General features: G+C 31.8%; 2 protein-coding genes across 7 annotated transcripts in view; one reads left to right on the top strand and one right to left on the bottom strand.

Moving 5' to 3' along the window:
- Positions 1 to 27,136, top strand: part of LOC124539275 (protein madd-4) — a 446,643-nt gene that overhangs the window by 195,435 nt on the left and 224,072 nt on the right. The window lies entirely within an intron of this gene.
- Positions 15,798 to 22,357, bottom strand: LOC124539214. Its single transcript, XM_047116511.1, has 3 exons — positions 22,348 to 22,357; positions 18,652 to 20,131; positions 15,798 to 15,994 (listed from the first exon to the last, which is right to left on the bottom strand). Exons 1-3 carry the CDS (start codon positions 22,355 to 22,357, stop codon positions 15,904 to 15,906), a joined length of 1,581 nt encoding a protein of 526 aa, XP_046972467.1. The 3' UTR covers positions 15,798 to 15,903.

Here is a 27,136-nt window from a genome sequence, read left to right as displayed (position 1 = left end):
CTCGACGATATATTAAAAGGAGGTTTTATGTAAAAATTAAAAAAAATCATTTGACTGGCATTTCATTGTCCACGTCCCTTTAATACCACACACATCTTTCAACCAGACACATAATTAAAAAGTGTTCAAATCATTCACGGTCTACTTAAAATATCCGTCATACATATTATTGTTGTACCACCTACGTGACCCAAAAACATTAAAGCGCTTTTATCAAAGGAGCGCTACATTTTTTTCAAACAAAACATTTTCATTTATTAAAAAATATCTCATCAGCCGCTTTAAGCGCTGAAGTTTTACGATACAGGAATGACCTATTGATGTACTGGATAAAGACGAAGTGTACAAGAGTGTGACCTGAAAAACTTGCACTCCGCCACAAAGGGGTAAAGCGCGCCGCGGTCATTAGCGGGTAACTGCGCGGCTATTAAACCAGCGAATTATTTTCCCGATACACAAAACGGAGGTGAAATTTAAAATTCATATAAAGAGGTAATTGCTGTTCGAAGCTTTCTTTTTATAATTAAACATTTTGTTCCAGTATAATAACAGTTTAAAAACTCATTTCGACATATATTTATACATCGATTTGATTAATAATATTTGACACTTGATATCAGGAATCCAATGATTATGTATGATAAAGAGACATGAGAAATGAAAACATCATTATTAGTAGTCGCCCGCGGCTACGCTAGCGATTTAGGATGCTGGTTGTTATGTATATACCTGTTAGCTTCCAATGAGGATATATTAATTTAAATAATTGTATTTAACTAACATGACTTTGTATTTTTTAATTTTTAAAATAGAGTAACTACTGAATTTCTTACCGGTTCTTAGATGAATCTACATTTCGAACCTGTGGTTGCTTCACTTAATTGTGAAATGACGATTCAAAAGTGCTCGTAAAAGCCTACTTGAATAAAGTTTATTTTGATTTTGATTTTGGATTTTATGTGTCAGGCAATGATATTCTAATAAACAGATATGTTATATCCATACTAAACAATAGAAAAAAGTGTGCCGCGCAGGGGACCGTTTATTTTAGTTTATTTTTACATTTCGTTAAAAGTAAAAAGGATAGCTTGATAAAAACATTAAGTAAACGGGATAACTAGATGTTTTAATTACGCAAAACGTATTACTACGTAATTATGACGTATTATAACGTATTACTACGTAAAACAACTAGAGGCAAACGTCCCAAGTAGGACGTTTTCTAGTGTACACTTTTTGCGCGTTAATAACATATATGTTTACTACAACATCATTGGTGTCAGGCAAAAAAATTGCCTATGTCCTTCATTGGTGTTCCAGTTTGCTTCATACCAAATTTTCAGTTCAGTTCAGAGGTTTAGTCGTGAAAGAACGACAGACAGACAGAGTTACTTTCACATTTATATAGATTTATAGTTAACATTATAGCTATTGGTAGTTAAGCTGTATATTCAATTCAACAGCTTTAACTCGCTGTACCATATAGACTTAATGTGTTTACCGAAAGTAATCTAGAAACTTGCATTGCTACAAAGCGCTGTAAGGATGTTAGTGGTTCACATTATAGTTATGATGCAATTGTGTGTATTTAATCTGATTGTTAATGTTTACTTAATGTTTTTCTTTTGAGTGAATTTGCATATCGTTATTGGTCGTGATTTTTTCTCAATGCAGGCGAGAATGATAACCATCAAAGAGTGAGTAAAATATAGTGAAGTAAAAAGTAAAAGTAACAGCCTGTAAATTTCTCACTGCTGGGAAAGGTCTCCTCTTTCATTAAGGAGAGAGTTTGAAACATATTCCACCACGCTGTTCCAATGCGGGTTGGTGGAATGCACATGTGGCAGAATTTCTATAAAATAAGACACATGCAGGTTTCCTCGCGACGTTTTCCTTCACCGCCGAGCACGAGATGAATTATAAACACAAATTACGCATATACATATTATAATGGTTCTTGTCTGGGTTTGAACCCGCAATCATGGGTTAAGAGGCACGCGTTCTAACCACTGGACCATCTCAGTCTAAGAGTCATATATACTATATGTTTACAGTACATTTTAAAATATTTTTTAAGAATCAAATATACTATAAACATATGGACATACACGGTCTTAAAGATATAAAAAGAAACAGCAATAAAACTTAAACATTTCGATCTTTTTGAAAATGATGAATAAAAACTTATTTTGTGTTCGTATTTCATGGCCACACAATTAAAATACTTTTTACGCTCCGCAAACAATTTTTCATGTCACGTGAGAATATGTTTACCACGATTCCAGTTCAAAACATCCAACCGAATATAAATATAATATACAAACCTGTTTTATGCTCTACTTTTTACATACAAACATATTTATAATCTGTGCCTATAGTACGCACATCGGGATGATAACACACTTTTTTGGGAATAAGAATTTAATTTTATGATTATTGATTATGTTAACTGGTAGAGCCTTTTTCAAGTCTCTCTTGGTACGTTAAGTCAAAGTGAACCTTTGTCAGTTTTCAAATTAATTTCTTTATCAAGTCTTAACTCTTAGTACCTTTTGAATCTAAGCGTCAAATCATTGCGACGCAATATGTCAATCTCGATTGGTTAAGATTGTCGCTCATACTGAGCACACGAAAATAGATCTTAAGGTGAAACTTTTCTTACCCCAACTGTACATCACATATTTTACAGAAAGCACAAGGGACACAACATCTTAGTTCCCAAGTTTTGCTGCGCATTAGCAAATTACTTCTTAAAGCTCTGATTTATATAGCCAACTAGCAACCCGCGTCGGCTTCGCACGAGTGCAATGATATGACATCATGTGATGTTTCTTTACGAAATTGTCCATATGTTTATATATAAAACCTTCTTCTCGAATCACTCTATCTAATAAAAAAACCGTATCGAAATCCGTTGCGTTGTTTTAAAGATTTAAGCATACATAAGGGGCAGAAGGCTTTTTCTGAATTTGTTTAATACTATGTAATGATGATGACTATATAATATAACCTCCTTGCGCAATTTTTCAATTAATAAAAAAAAACACATCAATCAATATTAGAATCAAGTTTAAATTTAGATCCTCAATGTAACAACGAAATTTTCCTTACTCATTACCTGTTTATTTATTTTTATAATACGATTTGATCACGAATTTCGAAGCGTAATTAGTAAGTCCAAAATAGATGGAACCAAAGAAAACACGAAAGAATTTAAATTCCAATAAATCACGTGGATGTAACTACAGCTTTATTTATTGCTTTAATATTGTAAAAGCGTTTGTTATGGCCGTCTTTAATTCTATAATTTACATTTAGAATCCGATGTGTACTAATCTTTAGTGTATTGTTAGGAATGATTGATTTTTTATTTGTAACTATAAAATTTTAGGTTTGTATTGATTATTTGAAATCATAACAATGTTTACAAAGCTTCCTTTAAATTATTATTTCTTAATGAAAAATCACTTACCCTTTTTCATTTTTATTGTTGGAATAGCGAAAGAAAAATAAATGATATAAATTTAATTTAATTTTATAGCTCTCAGAAATAATTTAAATTTCCAGAGATTTTTTTTAAATTATTGGATCATATATTTTAAAACAAATTTGACTTCTATATCTACGTGTTTCAAGAACACCTCAAGTTTTCGAGCTGCAGTAGCAAAAATGCGTGAAATTTCAACGAAGTTCAAACCTGATCGAAAACTTTATGTGTTTATGCGGTCACAGTAAACCTATCGAGAAGTAAAACACAAGTAGCAGTGCTCTAAAAATTCAATCTAATCCTTACTTCTCATCTCAAGACGAGATGGATATTATTGTACATCAGCGGGTGATGACAGTTGCTTTTACGGCTTCCAACATCATAAGACATATAGTTGCGACGTTATTTTGAAATATCGAGCATTCTTAACGCAAGTTAACAACCTCTAAGAAATTTTAATGATGACTTTATGATATGCTTAAAACGAACCAGCCCTCCTGTCACCAGTGGAGGCAATGATGCGAGGTGTTATACTTTTGATGAAGCTTTTGCACCACTTCTCCAAGGGCCAAGAGTTTCGACAGCAAATGGAACAAAAAAGTAGTTTGAAAAGTACTTAAATCTTAATATTATAGAATGTGATAACCAGAATGACAACTATTGATGGATTTAAAGCCCTGTTAAAGCATATTAACGAAGCATGTATGACGCACTGTAATTTATCTCAATACATTAGAAAGTTACATAGTTCTAAATAAGTGTTAATTTTTTTTAAATAATAACTATTCTTTGCTTGTTAAACATTTATATGCTTTTTTAAAGAGTAGTGACTCATATCACGACTTGGATTCGACCATAATAAAAAAATATATCATCATCTAACTTAAGGTTCGACATCGAATAAATACGATATTGAGGGCTATTGAAAATCAATCATAGTTTAAAAGAATAAGTTCAGATCTATGTATAGAAAAAACTGTTTTTTTTTTTTATTTTTTTTATGGCATAGGTGGCAAACGAGCAGGAGGCTCACCTGATGGAAAGTGACTACCACCGCCCATGGACATCTGCAACACCAGGGGGCTTGCAGGTGCGTTGCCGACCTTTCAAAAAGGAGTACGCTCTTTTCTTGAAGGTTCCCATGTCGTATCGGTTCGGAAAAACCGCCGGCGAAAGCTGGTTCCACAAAGTGGTTGTGCGAGGCAGAAAATGTCTGAGAAATCGCGCTGTTGTGGATTTTCAGACATCAAGGTGGTGCGGGTGAAACTTAGAATTTTGGCGAGATGTCCGAAGGTGAAATTCAGCAGCCGGGATTAATCCGAACAATTCCTCGGAACATTCCCCGTGAAAAATTCGGTAGAAGATGCAGAGTGATCTGACGTCTCTACGCAAAGCCAAAGCATCAAGGAGATCGGAAAGGGCTTGATCGTCGATAACTCGAGCCGCTATACGTTGGATGCGGTCAAATAGAAGGAGCTGGTACTGGGGAGCACCCGCCCAGAGGTGAGAGCAGTACTCCATGTGAGGCCGAATTTGCGCCTTGTAAAGTTTTAGGCGATGGGCCGACGTGAAATACTGTCTCGCCTTGCTGAGCACGCCCAGCTTTTTTGAAGCCAATTTGGCTTTGATCGGAATATTATTTTATTTGTTTACAAATATGATTTCATTGATATGAAATTTCAAGGTCGAATTCTGGATGCGTAAAGATAAATATTTACTTTATCAACCGACTTCAAAAAGGAGGAGGTTATCAATTCGTCTGTATTTTTTTTTATGTTTGTTACCTCATAACTTTTCACTGGGTGGACCGATTTTGATATTTTTTTTTGTTTGAAAGGCAGTGCTTCCCTTGGGGTCTCATTTTAATTTTATTTCTTTCCGATGATGGCATCCGTATGAAAACGACACAAGTCTTAAATTTGCATCGAGTATATGCGCGACAAATAGGTGAATAACTGAAAATCACGTTAACCAATTTTGATGATTCTTTTTTATTATAAAATATATACTTCAAGGGTAGTTTTGATTTTGATTTGATTTGATTCTTCTCCTTCCATACTTCTCTGTCAGACGTCATCTCACAAGTAACATTCTTTCTAGCCATATCGTCTTTCACACAATCCATCCATCGTTTCTTTGGTCGTCCTCTACCTCTATATCCATCCACATCCATGCTCAAGGCCTTCCTCACAATGTGTTCCTCATTCCTCCGCATTACATGTCCATACCATGATAGCCGCCTTCCAAATAACTTCTCATAATGTTTATGTAATTATCATAAAAATCATATTTGTTAAAGTAATCTCGTATTGTTTTTTGATAGATATACTGTAGGGTTGTCTTGGCTGACACCGACTCCAAATATAGCAATAATTATAACTACATTATATAATCGTAAATCGACTTTTAAGTAGTCTAATATTTTTCATTTCATTTTACTTAGGAGGACTCTAAAAAATATGTTGAATACGCAATTATTTTTATTACTTTTTAGTGTATATTCATTGGTTTTAAAATAGTGTTTTGTTTGAAGTCGGTTTTTCTTTTTGTTAAAATTTTATTTATTACAATCCACCATATAGTATAGATGGATATGACAATCGACTTCATACGAAAATCTATTTTAATTCGTATTCCAAAAGAGTCAATTATTATATCGTGTCGCTTATAACTTTCTGACATTTCAGAATCGAATATATGGTGAGTTCTAAAATTGTTCTTGCGGAGTATCCTAATGTTCGTGGCACTTTATTCCTCAGGGCGGAAGCAGTTATTACATTCCGAATGTGTTATCAATAATGTGTTACAGTGCTTCTCAGTAGGTCCCGCTGCGGATGAATATGGGGCATAATTTATTCGGTAACTTATCCCACAGTCATGCCTCCAATAACCGATTACATTAAAAATCGAACGACTTAGATAAGTTTGAGTAACCGTATGAGCATTCCACACTTATCTTGGAGACATACTGGAATATTTTCCATATGATTCATTATATTTATTGGACGTCAAGTGAAACAAGAGTATCCTGTGTAACACTTGGATTTCGGTTCTGAGATATTTGATTAATATTGCTTGATGTACTAATTCGATTTCGAAAATTCATTTTGACAGCCCACTTTTTAGGTCACGGGTTCTATAACTGTAAATTACGACTTATGATAAAACAATAATTTATGTATCACATCACATTACCATGATCATCAAATTACACAACTAGGATCTGCAACAATTTGCCGATTATTTCACTTTCCAAACTCCAATATTATAACTTTATTTAAAACTAGCGACCCGCCCCGTCTTTCCATGGGTGCAAGACTGATACGAAATATACTACAGAAATAAAAATATTGTTGTTGTTTCTTTTCTATATTGTCCATGTATTATATACAAAAACCTTCCCCTGGAATCACCACTGTATCTATTAAAGAAACCGCATCAAAATCCGTTGCGTAGTTTTAAGGATTTAAGCTTACAAGGGGACATAGGGACAGAATAAGCGACTTTGTTTTATACTATATAGTATATAAACATTTAAAATTACATATTTTCAAAGATAGGCCTTACAAAGCTTTTTCCTTGTAATTATAATAAGTCATTAAACTAAAAATTATATATTTACCTGTACCGTTATGTAAAGCACGTTTTATTCGCGAAATGAAATGGTTAAAATTCTTTGAACGGCTTAGATGTTTAAGGGTTCAGGAATTTTTAATATATTTAGTTAGCTTGTCACACTGTTTGACAAGTATTTCTAAAATGGATTATTATTTTAGTTATTTATTAGGAAAATGTTTTGAATTTATTTATTTTAACAGTTGAAATCGTCCAGGAGGTTGCAAGTACATAATTGGTGATGTTAACTCAGTTTAAAATATCGTAAAACCTACCTATTTATCAAAATATTTTCAGAGACTTTCTTTATATATATATTTTTTTAAATATAGAACAGGATGTAAAAAGAAACAAATTAAGTCCTTTGATGGTCAGTATTAATTATATTATATCAAATAACTTTTGGCGGTTTGGAAAAAGGGCCTTCAGGCGGTAAGTGGTTATATGCACTACCTGTAAAAAATATAAACCGTTCTTTACATCGCCTTGTTTGAAATAAAGACTAGCTGTACGCGTTTGAATTTAACAAAAAAATATATTATTATAGCCTGAGTTACTCCTTATTTATATCAGTTATCTGCCAGTGAAAGTCCCGTCAAAATCGGTCCTTTATCCGCCGGATTAGCCGGAACAAACAGACAGACAAAATTTGTTAAAAATATTATTTTGGTATATGTACCATGTACACATACATATGCATTGAGTAAAGAATGGCTATTTTAATATTACAAACAGACACCTTAATTTTGTTATATGTATAGATGTGGTACTTACTGTATATATGTAATCGAGAAGGATTATTATTGCAATGAAAATCGTGATAATAACGATAAAGTAATGCGTTACGTTATTGTGTTACTTACACTATAACTTCCTCAACAATCGTTCCATAGTTTTTCAATTACTTAACGTATCGTTACTACAATGAACGTATACAAAGAACGAACTCAAATTAATGTTCAAACAAGTTTCATTGTTTGAATACACAATCGATTTAACGAGATATAATAGAATCAATTATGACAAGAATTTCATTATACTTTGGGATCTTGTGGTACTTTTATACGCCAAGAGCTGGCGAACAAAATACAAGTATGTGAAAGATATTTCTCGGTAACCTAAAACGTGTCGATTAAATTCCTAATTTAAATTTTAAGAAATTGTTGTAGTCAACTATATAAATACATTCTTAGATCTGTTTTTATGCAACAATATAGACGAGAGTGCACAATGGTCAGAATATCTTTACCGATGATTGCGGGTTCAAACCTGAGCGTATATCACAAATTACTGCTTATTATTGCTGCTGTGTGAAATAAGCTTAAAAAATTGTCCTCAAATTTAGAGTAAGCCTTAGCCCAAGAATAAGACATTTACAGACCGTAATCTCCTTTGTAAAACAAATAACTCTTTAATTATTTTATTCCATAATTCATCGTTTTAACGAAAAAATAAATTATTTCAACTTATATATTATAACATGTATATTTTGAAGCATACGAATTATATATATCTAAAATATATTCGAATTTTATTCTGAGACTCTCAAGTATTCACAACTATTATTATTTTAATTATTTAATTCGTTCTAATATTCAAGATAGTGTTTTGATTTAGCCCATCGTTCTTCGTTTGAGCGCTATAATTCAATGAATTCTAAGAATCTAAGGATTTTCATAATTAAACGTAGTGTTAATTCAATTAATAAACGTATCAAGACTAATTCATAATGGATTTAATTTATTTCAAATATCAAAGAACGTTATTATTAATGAAAATGGTTGAGGAATTATTAATTTTCTTTTTTTTTTCGGCTTATGGCCAACTATAGGTACGTAACTACATATATATGTAAAATAAAAGAGATATTTTATAGCCTAGATGAAGTAGGTTATCTAGGATCTAAGTAGCCACAGTGAAATTGGCGCCAGAAGAGTAACAAAGCAACTCTTTCATCACCAATCCACCGCCAAACTTTGAAACTAAGATGTACTTCCTTTGTGTCAGAAGTTATATTGGAATTAGACGCTCTTAAAATCGAAACACCGCAACCCTACTGCAGTTTGACAGATTATCATACACTATGTTAATCATATGAAAACATCTTTTGGGTTTTGCTAGTAATATATGACATTACATACATACTATAGTTACTTCTGTAGAAGGGATCTTGTTTTTCTGACAATTTTCTCAAAACGCTCGTACAGGGTTAACCACTAATCGTCCTCCTACAGCTTAAAACTAAATACGGGCACGCTATCTGGGTCTGTTCACTGTAATTTCTTGTTATTTGCTGTTCTTAAGTACATCAGGATGTATATCTATTTGATTTTATTCTTTTTTGTTATTGTAATAAGGTCGATTATTGAAAGTACAACTTTTGATATATTGGGTATGCAGTTCTTTAATTCAAAAATTGATTGTTTTAAGTATGAGCTGTATTCGAACCTGCTATTCAGATACAATCCGTTGTGACCACTTGACGACATGTACCATAAATCAGTGGCTTTCATTTATACATAACAGAAATTTAATTGTTTACGTAAAATTTTGCCGTTGGAAATAATAAAGCGCTTTTCATGAAACAATGAAGAAACACTCATCAATGAAATGTATTATATTTTCACGTCGACATTTTTATATTGTGTTCGAAAACAATTATTTAATACTTATATGTATAAGGTTTAATATTTCATTGGTATAATATCAAATCTGAGCCGAGATGGTTCAGTGGTTAGAACACGTGCATCTTAATTGATGATTCGGGTTCAAACCCAGGCAAGCACAACTATATATAAGTGCGTAATTTGTGTTTACAATTCATCTCGTGCTCGGCGGTGAAGGAAAACATCATGAGGAAACCTGCATGTGTCTAATTTCATTGAAATTCTGCCACATGTGCATTCCACAAACCTGCATTGGAACAGTGTGGTGGAATATGTTCCAAGCCCTCTCCTTGAGAGGGAGAGGAGGCCATTAGCCTAGCAGTTTCATCAGCTTGTCAACTAAAAATAATAATCGTTATGCTGTCCGGTAATAAGAAAAAACACGCAGGTACAACAACATAATAAATCAAATATAACAACACGTGTGGAGATACAATAAAGATTATTTAAAAAGTTATTAAATGTTTTAGACAAGTTATAATTTAGCAGTGCTATAATTTGTCGCCTCGGTATTCACAACTTCATTTTTTTTAATAATTCTTTCTTATATAACTCAATGACTGTTTATAATTATTTTATTTATCAATACATAATATACTTTTTTGGAACGTATAAACAAACGAACAAATCGTAAGGTTCGTAAAGATACAATAATTAATAGATGTCAGCTCTTGTACTATAATTAACGAAGGCCAATGATTTACACGGTTTAGAAATTAGGCTATTGTTACATCATAATCGGCTTCGTCGACGTCATTACGTTACTAAAGTTCACTTGTGATTTATGACTGAATTCGTGACTAAGACATTTAGTTCAAAACTTTCGATAAATATAATGAACAATTTTCAAAACATATTCGATGTCAATAATCGTCAGTATTAATGCTAGAGGTAAGAACGCGTGCTTCTTAACCGATGATTCCGGGTTCAAACCCAGGCAGGCATCACCGAATTTTTATGTGCTAAATTTATGTTTATAATTCATCTCGTTCTCTACGCTTAAGGGAAAAATCGGGAGGAAGCCTGCATGTGTCTATTTTCAACGAAATTCTATCACACGTGTATTCACCAACCCAGTGTGGTGGAATATCTTAAAATTCTATTCAAAGGGAGAAGAGGCACTTAGCCCAGCAGTGACAAATTTGCAGGCTTTTACTGTGAAAAAACAAATAATATAATAACAATGAAAATACATTAGTAGTACTACCTCAATGATATTCTAATAAACAGATATGTTATATCCATACTAAACAACAGAAGAAAAGTGTGCCGCGCCGGGGACCGTTTATTTTAGTTTATTTTTACATTTCGTTAAAAGTAAAAAGGATAGCTTGATAAAAACAATAAGTAAAAAGGATAACTAGATGTTTTAATTAAGCAAAACGTATTACTACGTAATTATGATGTACTATAACGTATTACTACGTAAAACAATTACAGGCAAACGTCCCAATTAGGACGTTTTCTAGTCTTCACTTTTGGCGCGTTAATAACTTATCTGTTTACTACAACATCATTGTACTATCTACTAATGTATTTTCATTATAGGCGTTAAGCCGCGAATATAGTAATAAAATATAAAACAAATTCATTTGGATATAAATAAAGCAGACTCTTAAAGTGTCCTTTTATATTGTACACGGATAAAGTCGCATGCTCAGTTATTTAGTAATAAAATGCATGCCTTATCAAGAACAACTCCATCCGATATTTAAGCGTCTATTTAAAGAATTTAAAAACTTGAAGTCTCTTAATCTTAGAGTTTTATAAACGTAAAAGATAAGATTCAAAACAAATATTTCATTTAACCCTTCCTTACTTAACTTATATAAATATCGTTATAGCGGGATTAAGTAATTACATTTTTGGTTATGATTATGACGGGAAATTCAGTGATGTCGACGTTTTTCAATTAAAGAGAGCTAGGTAAATATAGCCTCTCAATATCTTTTTGGACTAAGGCTAATTTTTTAAGAAGATTTCTAACTTCTTCATGCGCTGCGCTATACTGTTACAATGCGTTTTAGTGTTGCCATATTTTAATATGACACATGGTCTTTCTTGAAGATGGTTTGTTTGGCAAAAAGAAAAGAAATTAAAAAGAAATCATCAGTAAAAATTGACGTCTTTTAGTCACTGGGCCAGTTCAGAAGGTTCGATAATCTCAAGAAATAATAAGTGTTTCGATTTCCGATATGTTAAACACTAACTACAACAACAAACACTGATCAAAGTGCAATTAAATAATTCGAATTTAATCTGAATCGTCATTGGTTGATCGTAACTGCTAACATAACTTACGACCAATGGGCGTTAAGTTTAAAATCTAATTAGCTAATCAGAGTTTGACCAGTGTTGCAAGGTTTGTTGTTTATTCCGAATACCACAAACTGTGCCCTTTTATAAAGAACTTACTAGTTTAACTTATGGTTCCGTGCATGCTTGCCTAGGTAGGTTATCATTGATTATTCAATAGCCTTTCTTTGAAACGCTGTGTTGGTTCGAAGGGTAAGTGAACCAGTGTAATTGAGGCCTTAATATTCTAGATCCCATTACAATGTATTGATATGGGGATATGATTATGTTTTATAATATGTCGATGAAAAGAGACCACAAGAGTTGATTTTGATTTGAACTCCATCTCAATTACACTAAGTGTTCGGCTCCTTGCTGTATAAAGTTTTTTTTTAAGTAAAACATACCCAAAAAAGTGATAAAGGACTGATTTTTTTAGACATTAGTCTCTTATATATAAAAACTGTTTTGTTTAATCTCAGCTTCAATTTTTGGCAATATATAAATATAATATGATAACTAAGTTTTGTTTCAGTGATCAGGCTGAGTGAGCTTACGTAATGTAATTCAATTTAAAACAAACTTAAGTCAGTCATTATATATTGCAGATAATATTATGATCGCAGTCGATAGTTCGTTGTTCGAGGAAACAAAAGGATAAGATACCTCTAACTAAATATTACATATATATTTTATGATATTGGTAGGTAGGGGAAGAGTCACCTGAGTACCTAGTCACCACCGCCTGAAGATATTAGCGCATTAATAAATTCCATACATTTCCAACGCGTTACTGTTGTTTTTTTCGGTAGAAATGAATGAAAAACGATTTAAATAAAACTAATTATAACGGATGAATCGCGTATATTAATTATTTTTAAACATCCCGACGTTTCGAGCACTTTGCAGTGTTCGTGGTCACGGGTAGAACACCACTTAGTTTTATTTAAATGTGTAATAATCGCGAAAATTTAAGACAACATTATGAAAAACGATTACATAGAAAATGCAACGACATATAATGTAAGAATAATAGTGGTACAAGCTTACATGTCAATTAAAAATATTTTTAAACTAAGAAGACATATAATTGTCAACTACTAAATAAAGTAGGTTGCGTTCTTATATGCCATGCCAATCATATTGGTAGGTAGAGGTCACCTGTTGCTAAGGGGTCATCATCCCCTGAAGATATTAGCGCATTTAGAAATTCCATACATTGCCAATGCGTTACCAACCCCTGTGGCTAAATTATGGCATACAATCCCTTGTTACTGAACACGGCTCACTCAGCTTTCGAACTGAAACACAAATATACCAAGGATACTTTTTCGGTAGAATATTTGATAAGTGGGTGGTACGTACCCTACTCCTACAGGCTTGCACAAATCCCTACCATTAAAAAATCAAATCCAAATCAAAGTATATTTTATTCAAGTATTTTACAAGCACTTCCAAATGGTCATTTAACAAACTATTTTAAGTCAAGCTACCACCGGCCCGAGAATGTAGATTCTACCGACAAGAACAGACAAGAAACCCAGTCAATCATATACATACATACAATAATGTTCCTCAATAATTTGAACAACTGAAACGTAACATTATCTCGTATGAAAGGTTACAAAACCCGAATTTTATATTCTCCCTTCCAAGATAAGTTTCTTGAAAGAACGAGACATATCTTTATTTGGACGTGCCGATAAAAAAATAATGTCCGACATTAAGGGGAGGGCTTAATTTAAATATTTTTGACGCATCTCATCTCCCTCTCGCTCTCGCGGTGAATATGTATTTGCATTCCTTACGTTGGTTACAATAAGTCACTCGGCCGCAAGGGTAATGCTTTTTTAAGTGAACCCAAGTCGAATTTCGTTCGGGTTCTTTATAGATTGTAAGGACATTACATTCACGGTCCATTAGGTCGATCGAGTTTTTATGGTAAAGTTTGAACGATTCGATTTTGAATGGACATCGATACGTTTTATTATAAAATGTTATTGCTTTATAAAAAAGGGTTGGGGAGTCGTTACTATTTTTTTATACTAGATGGCGTTATGTTCTATGTGCTTTGTTTAGTATATATTTTTGTACGGGTTGATTATCACTACATAGTATAAAACAAATTCGTTTTCTCAGTCTCTATATCCCTATGTTTAAATCTTTAAATCTACACAATGGATTTTGTAGTATTGCACCCGTCCGAAGCAGGGACGGGTTGCTAGTAACTTTACAAAACAATATGGAAATTCCAAAAGTGCACTACTCATAATGCACAATGAATAAAAAGTATCAAAAAATATCGTCCTAAGATTATATAGAAAAGGAATGGCGAGGAACCCAGTATTCACTCTTTCTACTAGTTCTAATGGATTTGTTAATTTAAAACAATTAAATATTATTTATAACGTATAAAAATCAAAGATTAACTCCGAATGATTTAGTCATTAGGTATTTTCTTATTTATTATATCTTAAAGTAAAATAAGTGGACATATAATTTACTTATTTTTCCAAATTAATTAAATTCTAAAAGTAGTTAAATTGCATCGCATTGGTTATTTCTGTAACATAGAATATACAAATTTTAGTTGTTTGTAGTGTTTTTATAAACAGTTGATAAAATTGTGTTAATTAAAATTGAAAATGAATAGACCTTATTCAGTAAAAAATAAGGACTATAATGCATCAAAATCTTCATCTCCTTGTGAGGCGTCCCATACAATCTGATTTATTGTATTTTTTGTGTATTATTTTAAATTAGCCGCTATCACTTCGAGTCGGTTAAATGGGGTTCTGTAGATTGACTAATGGGTTTTTAACAAATGTCGTTACTAGTTAGTGGTTTGAAGTTGAAGTTTGAATATTCTTGAATAGTTAAGATGAATTATACAAGCCGTGAATGAAATCTTTAGACAAGGAAATATTTATTCAAAACTTTTTGGTACAATATTTTAATTTATTTTATTATAAGTATTAAAAGCTGTTTATTACGTTAGTTTAGTTTTTTTTCGGTGCAAATTTTTTTACAGATCCGACTGTGCCCAGAGTCTAAAACATTGTTATCAATATATATGTGCATTAATTGTTGTTATTTGTTATTATTTGTTTATTAGTAAAAAGAAAATATTCCGAAATGTTTTTGAAAGAATAAAAGAGGCTGAAAAATATTAATTATATTCAGTAATTATAAATCGTAACGTGACAGCTTCATTTTTAATATCTGTCTGACTGATCTACATTTAACGACGAAGTGTGACATTTCTGGTTCATTAGCTATTTTTAAAATGACTTTGATTTCGAGTCCTTATAAATTGGGATAAATCACTCATATTTAAGGTAGGATTAACATAGGTATTTTTTTTTTATTTCCATCGCGCAAGCAATGCACAGGTAATATGTACAAAAAATAATAAATAATTATGAACACATGTACTAAAAAATGAAACTTTATTTAAAACTGTGTTTATATTTGTATACAAACCGTGCATAAAATAAATGCGAGAAATTTATTAGTTATTATTTTATTTCTATTTATTAATAAATTTATTTAATTGTTAAATAAACTGTATTTACGATTTGTTAGGAATATTAATCGTTTTAATAGCGAGATGCCGGGGCAAACGTATCGCTCATATTAATTAAATGCAACGTTTTTCTTTTCTTTACAGATACTACTAGTACCAAAAGAACATATGTTTAGTATAAAAATATCACATATAATACATTATTATTTTTATCACGACTTCGTCTGATAGACGTTTTTATCCTATATTTTTTAACGAACGCATCCGAGGTATTAAGACAATAAATAAAAAAGGCTTAATTAGTGACGGCGTTATCAGCTGTTTATCCTTCGTGGGCAGCACGCGGGGTAGGGCTCCGTCTCGTTTCCAACACTGAAGTAGCCGGGTTCCAGACTCGATACGCACCTTGAGAAAGAAAAGTGTTTTAAATTTTTTTTTGACTGTGTTCTAAGGAGGTTTCATTTAAAATTTGTAACGAATAATACAGAGTTCTTAATATTTTATGCTAATTCTCATAATATCTATTGTAGTTCTTAATGGATGTTGTAACTTTAAACGAGGGCGTAAATGAGCAATGTTATTCTTATTTGGAATTTTTCATTTTATTTATGAATTTAATTGGTATTTTACTTCTCGGTAAGGTTATACAAAACTTCATGATATCTAAATGGTGATGATATTCATGGTAAGGTCAGCAAAAAAAGTTACAAATTTCATATGATCAATCGTAAAATGGTATTTTGTAAGAACTTTATAATTAATTATTAAAGTTAGCTTTATATCATTACTCTTCACGACCGTAGTTTTGCGGTGAGTTACAAGTGCATTGTTACAGAATAACTCCACTGTCTCTTATAAGGATCACATGTCTAAAGCTTCTATATGAAAAAAAAACTGTTCTTGTTTTGACTTAAAAAATATTTGGTATTTTTTGTTCATATAAAAAAACAGAGATAAAATACTCGAAGTAACAGCTGTCTAGACAAAGGGTCGACATTCCAATGTTTTTTTGGTGCTAATTTGTCAATTTTTTCAAACCAGCCGCTCCTAATGTCAGTTCTTAAGATTTGTCATCTTAAAAAGTTTGTTTTTTGTTAAGAGTTCTTAAGGATTATTTTATGAGAACTTATTTATGAAGTCTGTTACCAAGTTCTAACTTATCGTTGTCTTACAATTGTATAAATATTATTATATATCAGTTATTTTCTTGTCATTGATACACCTTAATTTGAAGAACATTCCTTTAAATATAAAGGCCATATTATATTTATATATACATAAGTCTTACTTCTTAATTTACACGGATAATATTAACCCAATCGACAGCGCACAAGTCATTGTATATATTTTTAGGTCTTAAAGTTAACAAATTAAATAAAGTTACTTTAGAGAATGGACTGTATGTTTCTGGTATTATAATGCTGTGAAGACAAAAACAGAGTTATGTTGATAGCGAAAGAAGAACAAGGACAGATAGATTACTTTAAGTTCTACTTAAAATATCTTCATACAGCATATTATAAGAAAATAAATTATAATGTAATTACTTTAAATCTGTATTTACATGTCTTCAATTTTAATAGCAATATACACCCTAAATATCATAGATTTATTATATATTATATTAGATTATTCAAGATATTAAAATAACGTATAGAAAGACACACAGCAGTCATTAATACATAAAATATGTTAGTACTATAAACTTTTTATCGCTTAGTAACAATTTAGTCCAGAAATTACTAGGAAGGAGATTGGCAGGTGATGCAGAATATCATAATGTGATTTGCAAATACTCTTAATATTTAAAGGTACTCAAATGGAAGAGCTATGTTAAAGTACTACCTTTTCCAAGCATTGGAATACTGTTGTCCTGTCTCCTAAAGATTGTAAAGTAAAAAAAGTAACAGCCTGTACATTACCCACTGCTAGGCTAAGGCCTCTTCTTTCATTAAGGAGCGGGTTTGGAACATATTCCACCACGTTGTTCCAATGCGGATTGGTGGAATGCACATGTGGCAGAATTTCGATGAAATTACACACATGCAGTTTTCCTCACGATGTTTTTCTTCACCGCCAAGCACGAGATAAATTATAAACACATATTAAGCACATGAACTGTAAGCGGTGCTTGTCTAGGTTTGAACCCGCAATCATCGGTTAAGGTTCTAACCACTGGGCCATTTCAGCTCTTATAAAGTAATATAGGGTTACAAAATTTAAAAAGACACATCACGTTGGATATGAGATATCTAATGAAATACGAATAGTTGCTACGTTCGAATACGTAGTTTTATGCATAAAAAACTTCCAATTGCAAAAGTTCACGTAAGGAAATTCATTTCGGAGAACCTTGGGCACGATTCTTTAAACATGTACAGTCGGGGTAAGAAGAGGTTCGTCATCTTAAGATCTATTTTCGTGTGCTCAGTATGAGCGATAATCTGCTTTACCGATCGAGAATGACATATTACTTCGCAATGATTTCATGTTTAGATTCAAAAGGTACTAACAGTTTAAGACTTGATAAAGGAATGAATTTGAAAACTGACGAAGGTTTTCTTACTCTGACTGTACCACAGTTGTGATGGTTGGCAGTTTTTATGACCTCAAATTATTGATACGTCATTTTTATCGAAACGAAACTCCTTATCACACGATATACACTCAGGTTGCGAGAAAAATAAGTGCATACTTTGATTTTCAAATTTATAAAACTTTTTGCTGTATGTATGTGTTGTGTGTTTATAAGCATGTCTATGTATAGGTATATTACTAAGTATCAAATTGTATTATACAAAGTTCTCGTCAGCTGTATTTTAGAATAAGTAATAATGAAATGTTTATTTTTATAACTTAAAATATTTATTCATGTATTTTTTTTATTTGTTAATTATTTATTTCACATTGATTTTTTTCATTTGTTATTTTTTACAACTGGAACGAAGTTTTATTGTAACCGAGTGACATTATTTTTTATAAGTATCAAAATAGCCAATATAAGAAAAGTAGTATAAGTATTTAAACTAGTATGTACTTCAAAAGCGATCAATTTTACTTACGTTGTTTTTTCAATGTAAGTTTCATACACTTCCTCTGATATTCCATCATGATGTCTAGGATCAATGACATCGAGTACACCCCGTTTACTTCGAGTTAATTCATCTAATTTAATAACCTTCCCCACTTTTTCCAATTTCAATGTTTTTCTCAAAGACAGCGGCTTCAAAATTTTTGATTTTTCTAACATATTAGCTTTGACTTCATCCAGTATCTTGGCAGATAGTGGTTCAGTTTGCCATTCAGGTAATTCTTTATTTACAGGTTTAACATCATCTATTCTTACATCAATTTGTTCATCGTAATTTCCTTCTAATTCTTCTGGATTTGCAATTATAGCAGTGCGAGGTTCTTGAGTAGCATATGTCCCATAATACGGTTGAAGATATTGCTTATTTCTATTGTAAGCATTTAATTGTGCCCAGGGATAATTTGTGTAGTAGTAACTAGCTGGATGTGTTAAATTATGGTGTACGTAAGAAAATGGATAGGGCAGAAATATAGGTTGGGTATCATAAGGTTTCTTATATGATTCTGCATTGTTATTTGAGTAAGGATTGTACCAAACGGGTACAACTGTATTTGCTAGGTTTTTATTATCATTTCTACACGGTTTCGTTTCTTGACGACTGATTTGTTTTGAATTATACGGGTTATGTAAATATGATAACATTCTATGGAAGTTCGATGCTGGGTAATAATGCGACAATTTTTGGAAGGCTCTCTCTTGATCCGGTCTCTTGTAGTAAGCGTCACCGTTTGGATAAGGGTAAGCTGTTTGTACAACGTTGGTTCCCTGTGTTTTCAAATCGACTGGTTTATTTTTACTGGTGTGTTGAAGGGGCTCATACCAATAGGATATTGAATCTTTTTGTGCTTGAGATGGAATTTTATTTTTAATCTCATCGTTTTTAATACTATTCATCGTATCGTTGACTATTTTTTCAGCTTCTGCCATATCTAATTCTTTGTGAATTTCTTGCGCTATATTGTATATATCAACAATAGCTTCTAAATCGCTTTTTTTAATCGTATGGAGTATTCCAGTAATCTTTTCTATTTCTGATTCGGTTAAATATCTATCGGCCTGTTCAGATTTGTTGTTTTTTAATTCTTCTTTTAAATCATTAATCTTATCATCAAAATCTCTGTGAAATACTGGCTGTTTCTCAGGGTCCATTTTTTTTAAAACAAATGAATTTTCACTCGGACTAACAGACATATCGTTGCTGTCGTCGTTGCTTGTAATACCGTATCCTTCATTAAGTTGGTGGGAAGTTATGTTTATTGTTATGGGAACGTACTCGGTTTCCGTTAAATTCCTCTTCCTGAGCTTACAAGTATAGTTCCCGCAAAATGTTTCTGATCTCCAAGTAGAGTTGACCGGGTACAGTTTCTTCGTATCTGGATCCTGGCAATATAAACCTGAAACGTGAATCGTTCGAATATTTTTAAATATGGAATAGTATTTTGAAATACGAACTTAAATTGTCAATTTCGATAAATGTGACGTCAGAATTAATGACAAGTTAATACTATTGTTGAAATGCAACGTGACGTTGTAGAATCATTCGTTTATATTTTGCACAATTAAAAGCTTTAGCGAAACTATAATTATAGTTTCAATATAATTGAATACTTATTGTGTATTATAATTAAAACAATAACATTTGTTGCAATTCTTTTTTTAAATAGAATTGATAGAATATGTAATCACTTGCGCTGTTTTATCTGTGGTATTTAAAATAGAACATGACAATAGAAAATTGTCTATCATCATTTATACATTTATAGTACGACACAACTTAGATGTAACATCGGCAAATTCAATTAATCGGTTTTAATTAATGTCTATTCAAACAACCAATAGAAATCTCTCTATCGCACCATTCGACGCTATTTGTCACTATAGATTTTCGCGTCAGTTCAACCTGAGAAAGCAAGTGCATGTTAATCGACCTGTGAAATTGACGAATATATTAGGTCATATGATATTACAAGTTATTAAATTTGTGTAAAGATCATATTCACTTAAGAAATAAATATTGATAATTTGGGATAGGTATAGTACGACACAACTTAGATGTCGCATCGGCAAAATTCGTAAATCCGATCACATCCGAATTGAGTACGCTATCCCAAATTATCAATTTTTATTTCTCATGCGAATATGATCTTTGCACAAACGTAATAACTTGTAATATCACATGACCTAATATATTCGTCAATTTGACGCGTCGATTTACCTGCACTTGCTTTCTCTGACGCGTGAATCTATAGCGACGAATAGCGTCGAATGGCGCGATAGGGAGCTATTTCTATTGGTTGTGTAAATCGGCAGTAATCGGTTTTATTTTCATTCCATTGCATTTTCCGATGCTACATCTAATTTGTGTCGCACTATGCGTACTTAATTCGGATGTGATCGGTTTAACGAATTTTGCCGACGCTACGTCTAAGTTGTGTCGTACTATACGTTGTTGTGTTTGAATTATTTGTCAGTTAAACAAATAAATATTCGAGTATAATTCCAAATAGTTTTGTATCAATTATTTTGTTCTGATATCGCAAATAAATCAACTAAGAAAATATCGTGCTACCTTTTATTAATTGAAATATCGCAAATTGAAGGAGAATATTCGTAATTGGAAATATATATTATTTTATCGCATTGAAATGTTATACGAACGTTTATATGATTTCAGATACAATCTATCTTTTGTCTGTCTGAATGTAATAAATCTATAACGCTTTGCTTGTGAACATGAGATGACATGATTAATATCGGTCATCAGTATAGATTGAACAAAACATATATTACCTTGCTTCAGAAAACTAGTATTACAGATTTATAGAAAAGTAATTTGTCTTTTTATAAAAGTATTCCTAAGTAAACGTAGTGTTGTTTTGAGTGAAATTAAAGGTAATTATAGAGTTCGACCACAGATAACCGAGTTAAGTCAAACATTACAGTGGACTTCTAGTGATGTATTTTCAAACTAGGGGTGTGAAAAGTTGTAACTTATAATATTTGTATATGACAGTTTCAAGAGTACAAAGTACTGAAACAAAATGATAAGCTTATTTATGTAAACACCGCATGCAATAAGGATTTAAATAAAAATTTGAAAACAAGAATAGTAGAAAATAAGTAAAAATAAAAAGTAAATCAGCGCTAGACTTAATTATCAGAATAGTACAAATGAAAAAATTACGAAAATCTGCTTAAAGCTACAAGGACTAAATTCGGAATTCAGCAAGAAAGTTCATTTCACGCCCAAATGTAATGTGACTCTATATTTGTTTGAGTTAAAAATAGAGCAGAACCCTTCAATACATATATATATATATATATTTTAATGTAGATAGTATATATATATATATATATATATATATATATATTTATAGTGTATATATATTAAATATGATAGTAAGCCACCACTCAGGCGCTGTAAGAAATATCAACCATTCCATACATTGCCAATGCGTCACCAACATTGGTAGAAAAATGCCTTCCATACTTCAAACGGCAACACAATTCGAATTATTGCCGCTTGGCTGTGGAATGTCTCATATGGTATTTATCCGAACAAAACCTTACCACCAAGTAAAATTACTAATATTAATATTTAGATGTACTGATGCTATTTGTATGGCGAAGACCATCCACATCAATTGTTTTACCGCCAAATACTAACTTGATATCATTACGATAAGTCATCAAAAATTGCAAATTAGATCCTATGGTTGGTAGTTTTTTTTATGGTATAGATTGGCGGACGAGCATATGGGCCACCTGATGGTAAGGGGTCACCATCACCCATAGACAATGACGCTGTGAGAAATATTAACTATACCTTACATCGTCAATGTGCCACCAACCTTGGGAACTAAGATGTTATGTCGCTTTGTGCCTGTAGTTACACTGGCTCACTCACCCTTCAAACCGGAACACAACAATACTGAGTACTGTTATTTGGCGGTAGAATAACTGGTGAGTAGTGCATTGATGGTGCTATTACTACATTAATCTTACAGTGCAATTCGCTTTGGGTTGAAGTAAATACTCTTTTGTATTTAAAATGCTCGTCTTAAACAAATTAAAAAAAAAAGAAACAATATATACTGAATTTTATAGGAACCTCTTTTAAAAAATTATTATTTAGTATTAAACTTACCCTTTATATATGGTGTTGCATAAACAATATGTATGAACATAAATAAACTGTATATAATGTAATAATCAGTCATTTTAGAATTATAATTTCGAAATACCTACGTCAGGCTTTGATAGAATGCGAACGGTAACTGCAGAGGTGTCGTTTTGACATATTGTTATGATTTAAACGTGTCTTATACAGCGCTTCTCAATGTGTTTTTTTTGATATCCAAATATGAAATAGTTTATTAGTTATCTTTTGGTATAGACATTAGAATCGTTAGAGGTGTTAGTGAGGTTTTAATTATTAATTTCAATACAAAAATATGTGAAAATATTGAAAATAATTTAAATATCACTGAAATATTTCTCACGATACTGACACATCGGTGAAAACTTTATGTAAAAGTAAAGTAGTAAAAAGCCTCCTCTTCCATTAAGGAGAGGGTTTGGAGCATATTCCACCATGCTGTTCCAATGCGGGTTGGTGGAATGCACATATGGCAGAATTTCGATGAAATTATAGACATGCAGGTTTCTTTACGATGTTTACCTTCACTGCCGAGGACAAGATGAATTATAAACATAAATTAAGCACATATATAACATGGTGCTTGTCTGGGTTTGAACCCACAATCATCGGTTAAGATGCACGCGTTCTAACCACTGGGCCATCTCAGCTCAAAACTTTCTGTATATATAATGATATGTTATATAATATATATGTTCCTTTTAGTTTGGTTACACTTTGTATGTAGTTCGAAACCATTATACATAAAGAACTTGAGCTCTCTTTATCAACTTAAACTAGAAATTACTTAATTCCACGGAGCATATTACTGATCGTGGTAATTCTAAACACTACGCATATATGTTTGAAACTTAATTTTGGAGTGTTACAAAGTTAATAGAAACGAACGTGATAAATTTGAATTTCGAAGGATTTGAACGTCTAGAAAATTCTTAATGTCTGACATACGAATATCGCAAAATAATGGCGATGAAAATAAAAAAAAAAAACTCTTATTAAGATTCTAAATTCAAAACATCCCCTTACATACTCACTGTAAAAATTAATCAAATACTTTAAAAGAGTATTTACTTTTATGTATTCTATATGCATCTGATAATTATAATGAAACCATTATTCGCGTAAAACCAAATGAGCTTAAGTTGATATTCTAAATTTAAATCTGACACATGAAGAAATTCGATGTAATAAGTGTAATTAAATCGAAATTTCAGTTCATTGCCAATTTAGTTTGACCCATTTAAAAAAAGAATGTTCTATTATTGACCAAACTCTGAGTACGTATTTTATAAGTTTGAGAATCGCTTCGCCAAGTAATTTCGCGAACGTGTCGTAATTCGATATTAATAATCGAAACGTACTACGCGTATTGATCGAATTATTTTAAGATAAGATAATTAATTATAACACAACGTTACAATAAATTTATTATAACAGTATAATACATTAGTTTTATTAATACCATATTAGGTAATTTATGTCATTTTCGTGTTCAATTAATTGGAATATTTCGGTGAAATATTATTTTATTGTGTATATAATTGATTGTCCGAAGTTTGAAAGCCGCTGATAACATACACTAACGTGACATAATTCGACGCTCGTAATCAAATACAATACATTCCGTTTAGTGATAGTATTTTATATTAAAGAGTTACTTATTTTATTTCCATTATTATTATTAATCAACAAATTCTCTTTGTATTTTATTTAATAAAATAAAGCGTTAGATTAGTCATGTATACATATAATAAAATTGGAGTGTCTGTTTGTAATATTAAGATAGCCCTTTTTCACTCAATGCGTATGTAACATTTTTTACAATTTTTGTCGGTCTGTCTGTCTGTTTATTCCGACTAATCTATGGAACAGCTGTACCGATTTTGACGGGACTTTCTTTTGGGACTCGACAAGAGTGACGTCACAACAGTCACCGTGACAAAAGTTACCAGTGCGCGCTAGTTCTAAGGAAAGAGTTGCTCTTTACGTTAAAACATTCGTAAATGAAGGATTGACACAATCGATTAGCTAGTTTTTAACAAAAATGCATATAATATTACTTGATAACTTATGTGCTTAATAGCAGTTTACATTTCTGTGTAGCGGTTTATGTGTGTGTGTGCAAGTGTATACATGCACAAGGGACATTAACGGTTTGCTTATGGAATGATTAATGGTGTTTGTAATGCTTGGTTAATGCAGTGAGACCACATATATTTATAAAAATCAATGGTTGTATGATAAGTCGACTATGAGTTCCATTGTAGGTATATATAATTGAAATTAAAATATACTTTATTCAAGCGCCGAGATGGCTCAGTGGTTAGAACACGTGCATCTTAACCGATGATTTCGGGTTCAAACCCAGGCAAGCACCACTATATATACGTGCTTAATTTGTGTTTATAATTCATCTCGTGCTCGACGGTGAAGGAAAACATCGTGAAAAAACCTGCATGCGTCTAATTTCATTAAAATTCTGCCACAAGTGCATTCCACCAACCCACATTGGAACAGCGTGGTGGAATATGTTCCAAGCCCTCGCCTGAGTGGGAGAGGAGGCCATTAGTCCAGCTGTGGGAAATTTACATTTACCTTACTTACAAGATTTAACGAATACTTTTTAACTGTGAATAGTTACGCTTCGCAATAGATATACATTATGTTATATTACTATTACATTTATATTATATTTTACAAGTGCAACCAGCCTTAATGCCAACGAGTATTACCTCCACCCTTATAAATAGGGATTTCTTTTTTATAATACTTTTTAGAACTTTTTAGGGGAAAACATTTAAGAAATATGAGCAGAAAATTCAATATTTTCAGTGAACTTAAGAGCGTTAAAGCCGTGTTAGTAGGTTACACGCTTTTTGTTTAGTTGTGTTCGAAATAGACATACATATCTAACATATAACATATATATAATTATATGTTATAATGACATCAGGTCAGCTATATATGTACTGTATTGTACTGAATATACTTGCTCGGGATCGATATAATTAAAAAAGAATATTTGTATGTTTGTCTATGAGTCCAGCTTCATAAATCTGTGTGTGTATGTGTGGATAATTTAGCGGGGAAACTTTCCTGTCTCATATAAATGTTTTTTTTTCTTTACATTTTTATTTAATACGTTTTGATGTAGATTTATTTACCTGTGTGAAGCCGGAATGGGTAGCTTACAACTGAGGAGATATCTGATTTTCTTTGTATACATAGTGATTAAGATTTTGTATAACGTTTCCAGCTCTTAATAAAAAAGTAAAGTAACGCATCCAAATATCATACAAATACATCGAGACCTCTCGTTTACAGGAGCTCCTTCCACCACACAGAAGTTTTTTTTTATCGAAATTTTTTGCCGCTTAAATTCCAAATACGAATTAAAATTAAGTAAAAAAAAAAGTGGTGTTTTCCAATTTGAACCCACAGTCTGGCTAAAATATACTTGTTCTAACCACTGGGCCATCACGGAACTACCTTTTATTAAATTGTCCTTTCCTTCCATCCATTAATTAATTAAAGCATTCTATTGTACTAAATTATCTCTTAGGCATTCTTTGTATTTTACTTCGAGTACCTTAACAAAGTGTTAAATATACAACATATCACATAATTAATGTTGTAGCTTTAAAGTGTTATCTTTATCTATCTTTTTTCATTCGCTGCATCGTAATTACTCTTATCTGTGCTGGGCGTGGGTGGAAGTGAGCGTTGAGTTTTGTTTCGCAAAAAATACGAAGATAAGTTTGCGAAAAGATTTAAACCACATGAGAAATAGTTCTTTTTATCCTTAGTTTGTATAAACTGGTTGTCTTGCGGCTTCGCTTGCATTTTAGGGGTTAGGCGCGAAATGATATGTATAAAAAGTAGCCTATGTCATACCTTGAAATTGTAGCTTGCTATATATAAAATTTTATCGAATTTGGTTCTGTAGTTTAGGCGTGAAAAAACAAAGAAACTGAGTTACTTTTTGCATTTAGAATATTAGTGTATATTGTTTCGCTTGTGTTTTTAAATTCAGAATTTAAAAATAGAACACCTCTTATTTATTTTTAAAATCGGTTCATTGGTACCGCAGTTTAAAAACCAAGTACATACAATTTTAAATCTATATAATATTGGTATAGACGATATCAATGATATAGAATATCTGCGATTTTTTACGTGAAAGTGACAGACATACACAGAAACATGAAATCTTTGAATGTCGAAAGAAATGCCATATGGAATTTGTTTATAATTAAACAATTAAACAACATTTCAAAATCAATAAGTCATTTTGTTA

This window comes from Vanessa cardui, chromosome 22, assembly GCF_905220365.1.
Source record: "Vanessa cardui chromosome 22, ilVanCard2.1, whole genome shotgun sequence".
Lineage (NCBI taxonomy): Eukaryota > Metazoa > Arthropoda > Insecta > Lepidoptera > Nymphalidae > Vanessa > Vanessa cardui.
This window is presented reverse-complemented; position numbering and strand designations above follow the sequence as displayed.